Here is a 14644-nt window from a genome sequence, read left to right on the forward strand (position 1 = left end):
AATTGAATCTTGAGAAACGTCTATAAGAATGATAGACTATAAATAATTGTGTCATCCAACTTGATTAATTTTCAACCATTTACTAGGTCGTCATCTGAAATAATTCACCCTAAATAACTCTATAAACTTCTCAAAGGCCAGGCAGTGGCGAAGGTACATAGAGTAGTTGACCACCCTTCGTCGAAAAATTACATTGTATATAGATAAAATATTAGATTTTAATGGTATATAACATATATTGAATACCCTTTATCTGAATTTTTTTTACTTATTTCAAGTTTGAACACCCTAAATGAAATTTCTGGCTTCGCCACTTAGGCTAGGATAAAATAACATAGATAATAGTTTGTCTCCATCGATCTCCTTAGCATACCCAGAAGAATAATAATAGTATTAAAGACACAGAGGTTGTTTTAATAGCAAACTACCTGCCACTAGATCTGCCATTTGACCTTGGAACTAGCTGCTAGTTGTTGGAGATCTGTGCATCTGCATTTAAGTAAGGCAAATACGTGAGAAAGAGGACTAATTTGTTTAATAATTGCTCTATGGAAGTGTTAAATATTAGTAATTGAAAGGTGGAGAAGAGTGACCTTTCTCCAATACACCGCGTAGTTTATTTGACTGCAAGTAAACCAGCCATTTTTTCTGCATGCGGCTATTAGTGTTTTTCTACTACTTTCCTTTTGTGTTTATAAGTTTTAATTAATGTTCTTTTCACTGTAGAAATGGAGATGATCTTTGGCGATTAATTAATATGAAGTACGGTTCTTTAATTTTTGAGTTTAACTTTTTATCAAGGCACGTTGATCAATTCAGGTAATATCCCTTTTTTAAGATTACAAACTCCAATGCAGGGTTACACATAAAAATCTTTTGAATAATTTAATAATATCAAAAAAGTTATTTTTATATATTGTTAATTAGTATATATAAGAGTTAAACTCTTTCTTTTATTATACTAGTATCTCTTTTCCTGCCTTGCTGGATTCATTGCTGAGTGGTTGGATATCTTTGGAAGAGGACAAGATGAAAAATCCATATTGCAAAATGAACGGAGACAGATACTCCCACATTCAATGTATGAGAGTACTTAGTGATCTCGTAAAGCCACATGAAAATACATAATGTTCTTATTAGTACTGAACTTAATATTGTTACACAAATAGCCGGCCAGATTTATTATTTAATTTTTCTAGTCGGTATATATAGATTATATATTAAGTATAGACAACTATATAATATTACTACTATAAATTATGCATATAATATATATTTGCCGGCTATTTTTAGATTAAGAGATTAGACGGACGGCTATTTGAATTAATTCTTAATTTTCAAAAATTAAAGTATCCCATTTATTTGTTTGTGTAGGTCTGCAACAATCATATCGTCTTCCACCTCTTTTGGACTTCGGTGACACAGACAAATTAACGGCTTACCGCAGCTAATAAAGCAAAACTTTCTTTTCCCCTCTTTGTTAATTATTTTCAAATGCTGGCACACGGTTCTTACAAGATAAAACATGATCAATATGGATGAGTTATATACACTAATACCACAAAACTCTTTTTTTCTTTCTATGATTAATGTAGTGTAACTTATTATAGCAAATAAATTATTACTTTTATCATGTTACCAATTAGTGTCATATAATAGAGATTCATACGTTTATTAGGACAATGATATACTAGTTGCGATAAAATTTAGCGGAACATTTAACCCTTCTTAATTATTTGAACAAGATTCAATTGATAGATACAGCAGGAAGAGTTAATGAATTTGGGTAACTTGCCTATAAAAAAATATCAGATCGTATTAACCATACATGGTTAGCTGATTAAATGAGATGAAAATATATATAGTTTACCATGTTAAAATGATAAAAATATATGTGCAAATCATTAAGTAAAATTTTTCGCCAGAAACTCTCCACAGATATGATATTTTTTTTGGCCATTTATTTTGATCCTAGATAAAATGATATCAGCGCTAAAATCATAAAGCTACATTTCTAATTAATTTGCCTCCCCCAGCATATCACTAAGTATATCTCTCCAGATACCACCTAATCTTAAATTACCCTAGGAATTTTTAAAGAAAAGTAGAACAATCAAAGTAATAACATACAATCATACCTCTCTATAACAACCATTCTCTATAATAACACTTCATTATCACTGCTAAAAAACATTTGTTTACCGACGCAACAGTACCGACAAACTTCTTTCCGTCGGTATTCCGAAGGACTTTCCCACAGAGTCTTTCGGTAATTTTGAGCTTTTTAATTTCTAATTTTTTTAAAAAAGAACCGACGGACTTCTGTCGGTAAATAATGATATTTTGACAGGTCAAAATTTAAATGGTTGTACCGACGGACTCCGTCGGTAATTTACCGATGGACTCCCTCGGAATATTTTGTATTATATTTTTGAATTATTTTTTTTAGGTACCGACGATGTCTCTCGGTACTTTAAAAAAATAAAAATAAAATAAAAAAAAGTTATCAATGCAGTCAATCCTACTGCATTTACATAATAATTTGAATTTCGTTCTTACAGTACCGATGGACTTCCGTCGGTAATTTAAATATATAATCTTATAGATAATTATTTTGTATTTTTTATTACAAAATATCGAAAGAGATTGTCGGTAAGTCCCTCAATAAGTATTTACTTAATTATCTTAGTGGTTGATTAGCCTATTTATTGAAATTTACACTAAGTGAAGGTAATACACTACTTAAAAATATATTAGTGGTAATTAGCTTAGTAATTTATAATCACACAAAGTAAAAGTAAATTTGTAGTATCCTTAACTACATAGATTAACCTATACATTAATTATTACACACCAAGAAGAAGTGTATTAGTTGTTTCCGTAAGAAATATTAGTGATGGTTTATCTTATAAATTGATAATTACTGTAAGTAGAAGTGTATTAATGCATGATGTCCTTAAGTAACGTTAACAATTAGTGAACTAGTGGTATCCTTATATAAATAATGTTAGTGATTGATTAGCCGATACATTGATAATTATACACTAAATGGAAGGGTATTAATGATATTTGTGAGAAATGTTTGCGATTGTTTATCTTTAATTTGATAATTAAAGTGGAGGTTTATTAGTGGTATCGTTAAGTAATATTAGTAGTATTCTGAAGTAACGCTAGTGATTCATTAGCCTATACATTGATAATTATACTAATTAAGTATGTATTAGTATAGTCTTTAAAACTATTACTGATTCATTAGCTTATGCATTAAGAATTACACTAAGTAGGAGTGCATTAGTAATATCAGTAAGAAATGTTAGCGATTGATTAACTTATAAATTGATAATTACATAAAGCAGATGCATATTAGTGGTATGCTTAAGTAATGTTAATGATTGATTAGCATATCTATTAGTAATTACACTGATTAAGTAAAAGTTTATCAGTATTAGTCTTAAGAACTATTACTAACTGATTAGCTTATACCTGAGAAATGTTAGCGATTGATTTGGTTATAAATTGATAATTACAAAAAGTAGATACGTATTTGTGATATCCTTAAAGTACACACACTCTCTCTCACACACACATATATATAGAAGTGTACTGGTAGTATTCTTAGTTCTTACACTCAGCAGAAGTGTATTAGAAATATATCAATAAGAAATGTTAGCGATTGGTTAGCTTATAAATGGATAATTACAGAAAGTAGATGCGTATTAGTGGTATCCTTAAGTAATTTTAATGATTGATTAGCCCATGTATTAATAATTAGACTAATTAAGTAGAAGTGTATTAATAGTATTCTTAAGAACTATTACTGATTGATTAGCTTATACATTGAGAATTACACTAAGTAGAAGTGTATTAGTAATACCAGTAAGAAAAATTAGTGATTGATTAGCCTATACACTGAAAATTCTACTAAGTAGAAGTGTATTAGCAGTATTCTTAAGAAATATTACTCATTATTTAGTTTATAAAATGATAACTACAATAAGTAGAAGTGCATTAGTGATATCCTTAAGTAATATTAGTGTTTGATTAGACTATTAATTGATACTTAACTACGTGAAAGTGGTTTAGTAGTAATTAGCTTGTAAATTAATAATAACATTAGCTTATGATTTATTTTAAATTATTAATATTAATTTCATTGTTAATTAATGCTAAAAGATGAATTACATTGAAAAATATTACAATTATGGGCATAATATTTTCAGAAACTTAAATATTACACATAAATTATACAGTAAGAAGAATTTTATGTTAGGTTTTTGTAAAATATTAGTTTGATTTTCATTGATTCATAGTAATTTGTTAGCTAGAATTTAATTAATTGTCAATTTGATATTTTATATAATAATTACATACTAGGTAATTTGTTAGGTATGGTATTTGGTATTTTTTTTAAAATACCGAAATATTAATGCCGTACCGAAATATATACTAAATTATAATATATATATATATATATATATTCCCTTGAAAATATTACAATATATATATATATTATTTATTACATAAATATAGTTGTAAAATTTTACTTCCCTTTATTCTTAGTTATTTTTTTAAAATATTTCCCCCCTTTTATTTTCACTATACGTTCCTTTCCCCCCATTTTTTTGGTTACCCGCTTACACCCACTAAAATTAGACTTGCTTTTGGCACACAGGTAAATCAGAAGGGGCAGACATCAGACCTGCAACGGGATCTTCTTTAATCGATCCGGAACAAGGGCAACTTCCTCAAGCAGATACTGTAACACACATCCATATAATCAATTGTCACCATTTACTTCCATCGATCTAAAAGCAACAAAAGAAAGCACCAGTCGTTTCCCCTTTTAGTTTTAGGTTTAGAAATCTAAAATCCATCATTTTCAAATCTTACTTCAACTTAGACAGATCATAGACAAATCTCTCCAGCTCTCTCGCTGTGAGTTGCACCTGGTTTCTAGCTTTTGCCTTCTCTCGCGGTTCGCAGCAGGTACGATCTCGATCTCCCCCCTCTCTCTATCTAGCTATCTATATTCTGCTCCTCTTCTCTGTTTCATCTCTCTCTCTCTCAATCTTCTGCTCCTTTTCTCTGTGTGTTTATCTCTTTCTTTTTAAATGTTTGGTATATAAGTTATTATTGAAAGAATATGTGCACAAGTGGGTTAGGGTTTTTGATACAATCAAAATTACTGAAAGAAGACAAAGGTGATTGCAATATTGTAGTAAAATTGAGTTCTGATACATTAATTTTTATGTTCTTTTGGTGGTAAATTATCGTTTCTTTGCTCTCAATTTCCTTTTTTACTTGATTCTGACGAGTCATCTTTATCATGGAAATTGTCCTATTGCTTTCATTCTATTGCTCTAAGAGGAAACAATATTAATGTAATTTTGTATGTTGCAAAATTTATTAGTATTAATATTGGTTTACTGTTTTATTTTTAAGGTTACTAATTTATACAGTACTTACTACAGGCAATCTGTATTAGTCGTAATTTATTGTAATATGATAGTGTAAAGTCTTATACATTATCATTTACTCCTATAAAATTAGATCTGTTTGAGTTTTCTTTTCTTTCTTCCTCCTTCAATTATATCTAATATGACAGAGTAATATAGAGCAAGAAAATATTATGTAGAAAATAATAAATTTATTGTTTGTATATGTAGATATAACATCGTATGTGGATGTACGATAGGAATCTTCCTAATCGGCGGGGTTTAAGAGATGATTTTGTACAAGGTGTTGATGAGTTTATTAATCATGCTATGTAATTTAGTCAAAATAAGGGGATGATTAGGTGCCCTTGTGCGAAATGCAAGTGTAGAAAATGGTTGAAACTAGAGGATGCTAAGACTGATCTATATAGTAAGGGCTTTATGGATAATTACTATGTGTGGACTAGTCATGGAGAGACTGAGGGTAGTGATGATAATTACTTATTTTTTTTTCTAACATTACTTGAATTTATTAACTCTTTTTGTTTCATTTTCAGAAGCTGCTCTTAAGAGACCCACGAAACGTGATGAGGTTTGGAAGAAGACCCACACAAAAAGCAAAATCGGGGAAGAAGCTTGGGTTGAGCCACTGGCTGAGGAGGCTTATGTAAGATAAAGATTAACTTAAAATTCTTTTATAATGAATAATGATTGTTTATATATAAAATTTCACTTTTAATGTAGAACCGGTATAGAGAAGCAGTGGAAGAGCTCGCTAGGAGTCAGCCGACCGATGAGCAAGGCCAGTCAATCATGCCATCGGAGGAAGAAACTCTCCCATTGTGGTTGAACGTGGTTGGAGGCGTGCATAAAGGTAGAGCATACGGCCTTTCCTCCGAGCGCAATTTTCATTGCCTCGCGTGTGGACTACAAGGTATATACTTTTTGGTTAATAAGCTCTTCTTTTTGTTAGCTGTATTTCGGAGTCAGTTAAAAGAATAACACATTCTGGAAATACAACCTTTTGATTTCATGTGTTTACATGTATGGTTCAATTCGGTTATCAAAAAATATATGGCTTAGATAATTGTAATGTCTGTTACTTCAATCAGGTTTTTTGTAAAGCAAATATTGTGAATTAAACCATAATGGAGAAGATGCTGCTATTATTGATCAGTTTCATAGTAGGACTCTGACCGAGAACAATTGATGTAGGATATATTTTCTGTAATGATAACGATGACAGTGATATAACATTGTTCGACAACTATTTATATGTATTGACTAGATGATCTGAGGAGCTCAATGTGGTGGTCATATTGATGGCTTGCTTAGTTGAAGTACAGTTTGCTAACTTTCTTTAGGCAAAGTGGTTTAGGAAGATACTATCCTCCTTTAACTAGGCTTCACTATTTTTGGTAGTAGTAGTAGTAGTAGTAGTAGTAGTTGAATGGACTGTCTCTCTATCTATTTTCAAGAACCTCTGTTCTCGGTCTGTCTTTTTTGGTGATTCTGTTTAGTAATATCAGTTTTATTGACTTCATTAGACATCTGGTTCCACTCTACATGCATATAAATTGACTTCCAATGAATTTACTCTGAATCATCAAGAAAGATGACCCTTTTTCGCCTACAATCTGGAATGGTTTGCTCAATTTTTTCGATATTTGCTTTTAATCCATGAATTTGGATTTCCCTTTCTTGAATTCTTTTCCAACTTGCTTAATATTTTACGAATTCTGATGCGGAAAAAGATTGACTAACTACGAATTATTTTTGTGATGCAAGTCGTTAAAATGTTGCTTGGATAATGTTATACTATAGAGGTTATGGGTGAGGCAGTGATTCTTCTTGAATATGTGGAGATCTCTTTACAGATTTTCAATCTACACTTAACCACATGACTACAATTATTATGACTTATCTAAATGCCTTGTTCTGCACTCTTTGAATTGTACTAGTTCTGTGATATGCATTGCTGTAAAGTGTTCTTCCCATATCCTTACCGAAAGGAAGGTTGGAGATTCAAATGAGATCCTTATCTGCCTGGAGAGGTTCTTTCAATTGTGGAGTTAATACATTAGAAGCTCTTCACAATATTTTGCCACATATTTAGTCTCTTCAAGATAATTATGAAATTTAGGGCATTCCTCTATTTTTTGTTTCTGTTATCTCCAATTATTTCCAGTTCTCACTTCCCTGAATTACTCTAGGAATTTGACCTTGCCATTTTGTACTAACTTGGGTCTTTATGCTTGTCTGATAGTATGTTCCTTGGTTGAAAATGCTCATGTTTTCTGTTTTTGATGCTTCCGTGTAGTGTAGGAATCAGGAATGTTTAGTCCAAAGTCATTGCATTGCCTTAAAATAGTGTTATTCAATTCTAACTCTTCGTGTATCTTTTTCACTTCTCTTTTGTGGATTACAAGGTATTGGTACATCCGCCACCGTGCAAAATGAGGACCTTGAGGAGATGCGTCGAACGATTCAACAACTTTCTAGGAACTATGCGGATGAACGAGAAAAAAGAAAGCATGAAGAGAAGATTAGAGACGCACTTAGGAATGACATTGACTCCCTCAAGGCTCAAGTGAACCACTTAATCGGCCTGCCCCGCTCTCCGCCAAAAAGCCACATTTATGTAGAGGATGAAAGTGATGGAAATAATACAAATGATAAAGAAGATGAGGGGGAATCCGAAGATGAGTGATTTTATGTTTGGTTGGATTGTTGTTTAGTTGGATGTTAACTTTGAATGTTGCATTTTGATGTTTGGTTGGATAATTTTGATGTTTGATGGGATAATTTGGATGTATGATGGGATAATTTGGATGTTTGGATATAGTTTATAAAGTTTTGTTGTTGTTAAGTTGAGTTTTATTGTGGTAGCATTTTAGTTTGTATTGTAATATTCTGCTGGTAGGTGGTGCAACAAAAAAATAGGCATTGCTTGCCAAAAATGTACCAGATTTATCGCGGGACCTACCGATAGAGTCTGTTGGAATAACTATTCATTTTCAATCCAGAATTCTTAATTAGCGAGGGAGTTCGTCGGTAGACTTGAACCAAAATTTCAGATTTAATTGAAAATACCGACGGATAGCCATCGGAATATGAATTTATTCATATTTTTAATTTTTATATTACTAAATTAAAATTCTAAACTTACCGATGGTGTTCGTCATTATTATTAAATTATTATTTTTAATTTACCGACGGATATCTGTCGGTATTGATATTATTAATATTATATTATTTTATAATATACCGATGAATATCCGTCGGCAAGTAAAATTATTTGACCAATTGCTGTCAGAAATGTACCGATGACTTTCCGATGTGGTCTGTCGGTAAGTTACCGACGGATTCTGTCGGTACATTTTACCGAGGAAGGATTTACCTACCAACCACTCACCGACGGACTTCCGTCGGTAAAGCCTTGTTACCGACGGACATCCGTCGGTAACTTACGTCGGTAAACAGGTGATTTTTAGTAGTGTATAACGTCCAAGTTTTCGTTATAATATATATTTTCTACATGTAATAACACTTCATTATAACAACCAAAAAATATCGGAATAAACAAGACTGTTATAAAAAGGTTTGACTGTACTACCTTAGCGCATATTATATGCATGTCTTCTAAGATATTTTCAAGTCCCATAAATAAATTTAATAGTCTTATCTCCTTAGATGATTTACTTAATCCAGATGCCAGTTATTAGAACAATAAAGGTAGACTGAAAGAAAGTAATAAATGACTTTGCTTTTCTAAAATGTCAGATATTACTAAACTAATTCAGTTTGTCAAAACTATAACTATTTCGGACCAGAGCTAATTAGGAATGAAAGAAAGCCAGGAAGATATTGTTTTGTTGGTAAAACAAGAAATATTGTAAATATATATTACAATAAATCATGAAAGCTTAACAAAGCACAACGGTAAAGATTTTACAATGAGTGTTTTTAGTCCATAAAATCTCAGCACCTGCCTTTTGAGGGAATAATTAGATGAATTAAAGTATGATTGATTTGCATAAGAAACCCTGCAAATTGCGAAAGATTGGTTTGATACTTGTACGCCAGAAGGGTAATAGATGTGGTATATAGCACTCCAGCTAATTACCGAAGATACCAAGAATGGTCAGCGAACCTTTGGGATATACCATAAGGTCGCACTATTCATATTCAAATGCGGCGAAATGGATTCCTTAAAATTAATTAATCAAATATTATATCATCAGTTGTAGCCATTGGCAGTCGCTAATCAGTTGGCCTTAATTACATAATCTCAACGCTTTGATACCTATATAAACACTCCCTCTGCATACTTTCCAGGAACCAAACCAAAGTAATACACATCAATTTTACTTTTAACATTTTAATCAATCTTTGTGCTATCAGTTTTTTTTCCTTAAGAAAAAAAAATGGCTGATATTGAGGGAGAACCAGGGAGTTCTATGCATGGAGTCACTGGTAGAGAGCCAGTTCTTGCTTTTTCAGCGGCTTCTCCGATGGTGCCAACCGATACCACGGCAAAATTTTCAGTACCAGTTGATACTGAACACAAAGCCAAGGTTTTTAAATTTTATTCATTTTCAAAGCCTCATGGTCTTACTTTCCAGCTCTCCTGGATTTCTTTCTTCACTTGTTTTGTTTCAACTTTTGCTGCTGCCCCTTTAGTTCCTATCATTAGGGACAACCTTAATTTAACCAAAATGGATGTTGGTAATGCCGGAGTTGCTTCCGTTTCCGGAAGTATTTTATCTAGGCTTGTTATGGGTGCAGTTTGTGATATGTTAGGGCCAAGATATGGTTGTGCATTTCTGATTATGTTGTCAGCCCCAACTGTATTTTGCATGTCATTTGTGTCGTCCGCTGGAGGATATGTTGCTGTCCGGTTCATGATTGGATTCTCGCTAGCAACATTTGTGTCGTGCCAATATTGGATGAGTACTATGTTTAATAGTCAGATTATTGGACTTGTCAATGGAACAGCTGCAGGATGGGGAAATATGGGTGGTGGTGCGACTCAACTTATTATGCCAATTCTGTATGATATAATAAGAAGAGCAGGTGCAACTCCATTCACTGCTTGGAGAATTGCATTTTTCATTCCTGGTTGGCTTCATGTTGTAATGGGTATTTTGGTATTGACTCTTGGCCAAGATTTGCCTGATGGGAACCGTGGTGATTTACAGAAGAAGGGCAATGTTTCTAAAGATAAATTTTCCAACGTCAGTACTCCGATTAATTACTCCTTCCATCTCTTTAAAAAAGAAAATCTAATATATATATATATATATATATATATATTTTTTTTTTTAATTTTTTAATTTTTAAGGGAGAAGAATTTTAGCTAACATACTTCATGTTTCTGCTATATCAGATATTGTGGTACGCTGCAACAAACTACAGGACTTGGATCTTTGTCCTTCTCTACGGATACTCTATGGGAGTTGAACTGTCTACGGACAACGTAATTGCGGAGTACTTCTTCGACAGGTTCTTTTCTTATAGTATATATTTAACTTATGAGTTTAACTCTATGTTACTCGGACTCTTCAAAAATGTTGTTGGGTGCGTGTCGGATCCTCCAAATTTAGTGCATTTTTGGAGGATCCGATACAGGTGCGGCTAACACTTTTGGAGAGTTCGAGCAACATAGATTTAACTTCTATAGACAGTAAAAGATATGTATTAGATCCACAATTACAATATAATTGTCCATATGAAGAGAAATTAGTAATCTGAAAAATAAAACACTTTACTTGCTATATCGAAAAAATGAATTACTAACTAATCGTATAAATTTTATTAATAAAGTAAATATATTTACCTATATATAGCTCCCTAACAGAATTTAATTTGTGGAAAAACCTACAGATTTGATCTAAAGCTTCACACAGCGGGAATTATTGCAGCGACATTTGGTATGGCTAATTTATTAGCTCGTCCATTCGGAGGATTTTCTTCAGATTACGCAGCCAAAAGATTCGGCATGAGGGGTAGACTTTGGGTCCTTTGGATACTACAAACACTCGGAGGAGTATTCTGCGTCCTGTTGGGCCGTTCAAATTCTCTGCCCATAGCCGTCACATTCATGATCCTTTTCTCTATTGGTGCTCAAGCTGCTTGTGGTGCAACATTCGGTATTATTCCCTTCATTTCTCGCCGATCATTAGGTATAATCTCAGGAATGACTGGAGCTGGAGGAAATTTCGGTTCTGGATTGACACAACTGTTGTTCTTCACGAGCTCAAAATACTCGACAGCAACAGGGCTAACTTACATGGGACTAATGATCATAGGATGCACTCTTCCTGTGACTTTCTGTCATTTCCCACAATGGGGAAGCATGTTTTTCCCACCAACAAAAGACCCCGTTAAGGGAAGCGAGGAACATTATTATGCCGCAGAGTACACCGAAGCTGAGCGGCAGAAAGGTATGCACCAAAACAGCTTGAAGTTCGCCGAGAACTGTCGATCAGAGCGGGGCAAGCGCGTGGCATCGGCACCTACTCCTCCAAATTTAACGCCTAATCGTGTCTGAGTTTCTCTGATTTGATAATTTTCTCTAAGGGGATGGATGATTGTCAATCTCTTATTGATGGTTCAATGAGTCTCAATAAGTAGAGATTTAAAGAATGTACCCTGAATTTTCTTCTCTGTCTTTTTTTTTTTGTGTGGTTACATATCTGGATTTGAAATTATATACGAAAAATTTTCAAGTACTATAAATTGGCTTTCGCAGGTATGAATTTTTTCTTATTCACATATTTCTTCACGTAATCCTTAAGTTACCTTCTAAAATGGTTAAGCTACAACTCCTGGTATCATTTTTCTTCTTACATTATATGCGACAGAATAAGTCATCTCAAGGTTATATTGTATTCACTTCCTTATTTCTCATACCAACCGAGGAGAAGTTTTATTTTGTGTCTCGTACAACTTACACTAGTTGTATGAGGTTCATTTTTGTCTCACAAATTTGTGGACCCCAATCTTGCACTTCTGGGTCCACAAAACTGTGAGACAAAAAAAATTGCCTCATACAACTAGTGTCAGTTGTATGAGACACAAAATAAAATTTTCACCAACCCACAAACATTTACGTTATAAAAAAAAATAGTTTGCACGCGTTCACTATGAAATTTATACCATGGACATCCAAAATTATTGTATTACTACCTCTTTTCCCAGAGACGATATTTTTCAATATTATATTATACTTTATTTAAATCTAAAGTATTTTTTTAGTAGTAAAAGTGGTTGAAGGGGTCAAATGTAGAAGTTGCCGGAGCAACTGTGAAGGCATAGTGGAAGATACATTATAAGATAGACCAGGTGATTCACTGGATTCTGAACATATTAAATTCAATTGCAATTTGAAATTTAATCCACAATGAGTTGAAGTCTTATAGATAGTGATGTATTGGTCAAAATCTGATCGCTACGGTCAGCCCATCAGAAATCCCGTCCAAGCAATGAGATAGTGGACGACAACATGGTTTGCTCCAAACCCCGCGCTCACAAAACCCGACAAGTTGAAAAACAACAGTCACGGAACGACAAAGGCAGACGTGGTATGAAAGTCTGAAGACCCGAGAACAGAGGCGGATGTAGTGTGTTAGTTATGTGTCACGCCCCAACTTTGGGAGGCGCGACCGACGCTCAATCGAGTGAACCCAACTGAGCAAGCCTTACCATACACTTCCTACCCACCTCGATATGAATAAAGAAACCATACTTTAGTTTATCCATTTAGACGGGGAAAGACAACACATTCTACATTGATAGTTCATTTTAAATACCACATTAAATCGAAGATGAGTTAGTTTCCAACATCCCCATATAGTTACATTTTATAGGCAACATAAGTTTAGAATTACAACATGGTTCGTAGACCCATCCAACCCCCTTACATAACCCACACATATGTCTACGGAGCCTCTAGGATACAAAAGATAAGTTTGACAACGCTGGCAACAAGGCCCCGACTATACCTCAAAAGTGAAAGTCCACAATACAAAGATATATAATATAGCCCCTTGAAGGAGAAAGGGGCTCACCAAGATCTTGAGAAGAGGGATGCTGAGCTACACACGACCGACACTATCCGCTATGGAGCCACCTACTTTCATTTAAAAAAATGTTACGCCCCCGGCAAAAGGGACGTTAGAACCATGGAATAGTACTAGTATGTATAACTAAATACCATCAAATTAGAAAGAACTTTCATACACAAATAAGGAAATCACATGTATCACTCCAAAGCTTTAAACGATCACAACATTATCAACATGAAAGAACTACACAACCTTCACATCATGTTTTCATAGCCTTTAGTTGGGCATTTCATACTGTTCCACATCGTTCACATTACCACCGCTATCTTGAGCAGAGTCCGATATCGACCCGATCGGCTAGGCCGTCTCCCGGAAACGTTACCAATATTCTATTCACACTTTCCAGTTTCAATCATCAATGCATAACCGTCATGTGTTTATGTCATGGCGTCCGATCACGGCCCGATCAGCTAGGCCGCCTCACCGAGGCATTACCATTTTCCATTATTCATCTCACTCCAATCTTTGGTTACACATGTATTAGTTTACCGGCACTTGGGGCCACAATTTTCACATTCCGCAATTCACGTTTCACATTGTTCTCATTTTCAACATTAGGTTTGTAATTCAAGAGAGTATGGCACACAAGAGCAAATAAGGTTGTAGGCGTAGATGAGACTTCATGTAAACGGCACAACAACGCACTTCAATTTCAATCTAAGGTCTAAGCATTTCGATACATGATTCATAGTCTTTGCACCTTTTCAAATTATCAAGAATAGCACGTTGATCAATTTGAGACACAGTTTCCATGCATATAAGGTTGCAACACCAAGTCAAGTGAAATAGCAATCAATACAACAATTCAATTAAATCTTACCGTACTCACACAACCAACGATGAAGCTCAATTTCTAAAAGACGGGGTTTTAGCCATACATACCTCAATAAAGCTTTCCTTATTCCTTACAAAATTTCGGAACTTTTAGCACTTCGATCTATTGTGTAAGAATTACAAATTAAACCGAGAATTAGAGACGAGATTGAGATTCTAGCTTGTTTTGAGCATACTATAAAATACTAAAGGTGCATTGTGATCTTAGGCCCTTTTGAGAGAAATTTCTATCATTTTATACCCTAA

At 33.7% G+C, this 14644-nt stretch overlaps 1 protein-coding gene across 1 annotated transcript; it reads left to right on the top strand.

Annotated features, from left to right (window-relative positions):
- Nucleotides 1-9759: 9759 nt before the first annotated feature.
- Nucleotides 9760-12169, top strand: LOC104234849 (high affinity nitrate transporter 2.4-like). The gene is made up of 3 exons (XM_070149386.1): nt 9760-10672; nt 10825-10940; nt 11322-12169. Exons 1-3 carry the CDS (start codon nt 9863-9865, stop codon nt 11986-11988), a joined length of 1593 nt encoding a protein of 530 aa, XP_070005487.1. The 5' UTR covers nt 9760-9862; the 3' UTR covers nt 11989-12169.
- The last annotated feature ends 2475 nt before the right edge of the window (nt 12170-14644 follow it).

The sequence above is a fragment of the Nicotiana sylvestris genome, chromosome 6, assembly GCF_000393655.2.
Source record: "Nicotiana sylvestris chromosome 6, ASM39365v2, whole genome shotgun sequence".
NCBI lineage: Eukaryota > Viridiplantae > Streptophyta > Magnoliopsida > Solanales > Solanaceae > Nicotiana > Nicotiana sylvestris.

What these genes read in the sequence shown, in the direction of transcription:
- LOC104234849 (XM_070149386.1), top strand. Translation starts at nt 9,863, where the DNA reads ATGGCTGATATTGAGGGAGAACCAGGGAGTTCTATGCATGGAGTCACT. An exon ending in CTAAAGATAAATTTTCCAAC is followed by an intron (nt 10,673 to 10,824) that starts GTCAGTACTCCG and finishes CTGCTATATCAG; the next exon opens with ATATTGTGGTACGCTGCAAC. An exon ending in GCGGAGTACTTCTTCGACAG is followed by an intron (nt 10,941 to 11,321) that starts GTTCTTTTCTTA and finishes AAAAACCTACAG; the next exon opens with ATTTGATCTAAAGCTTCACA.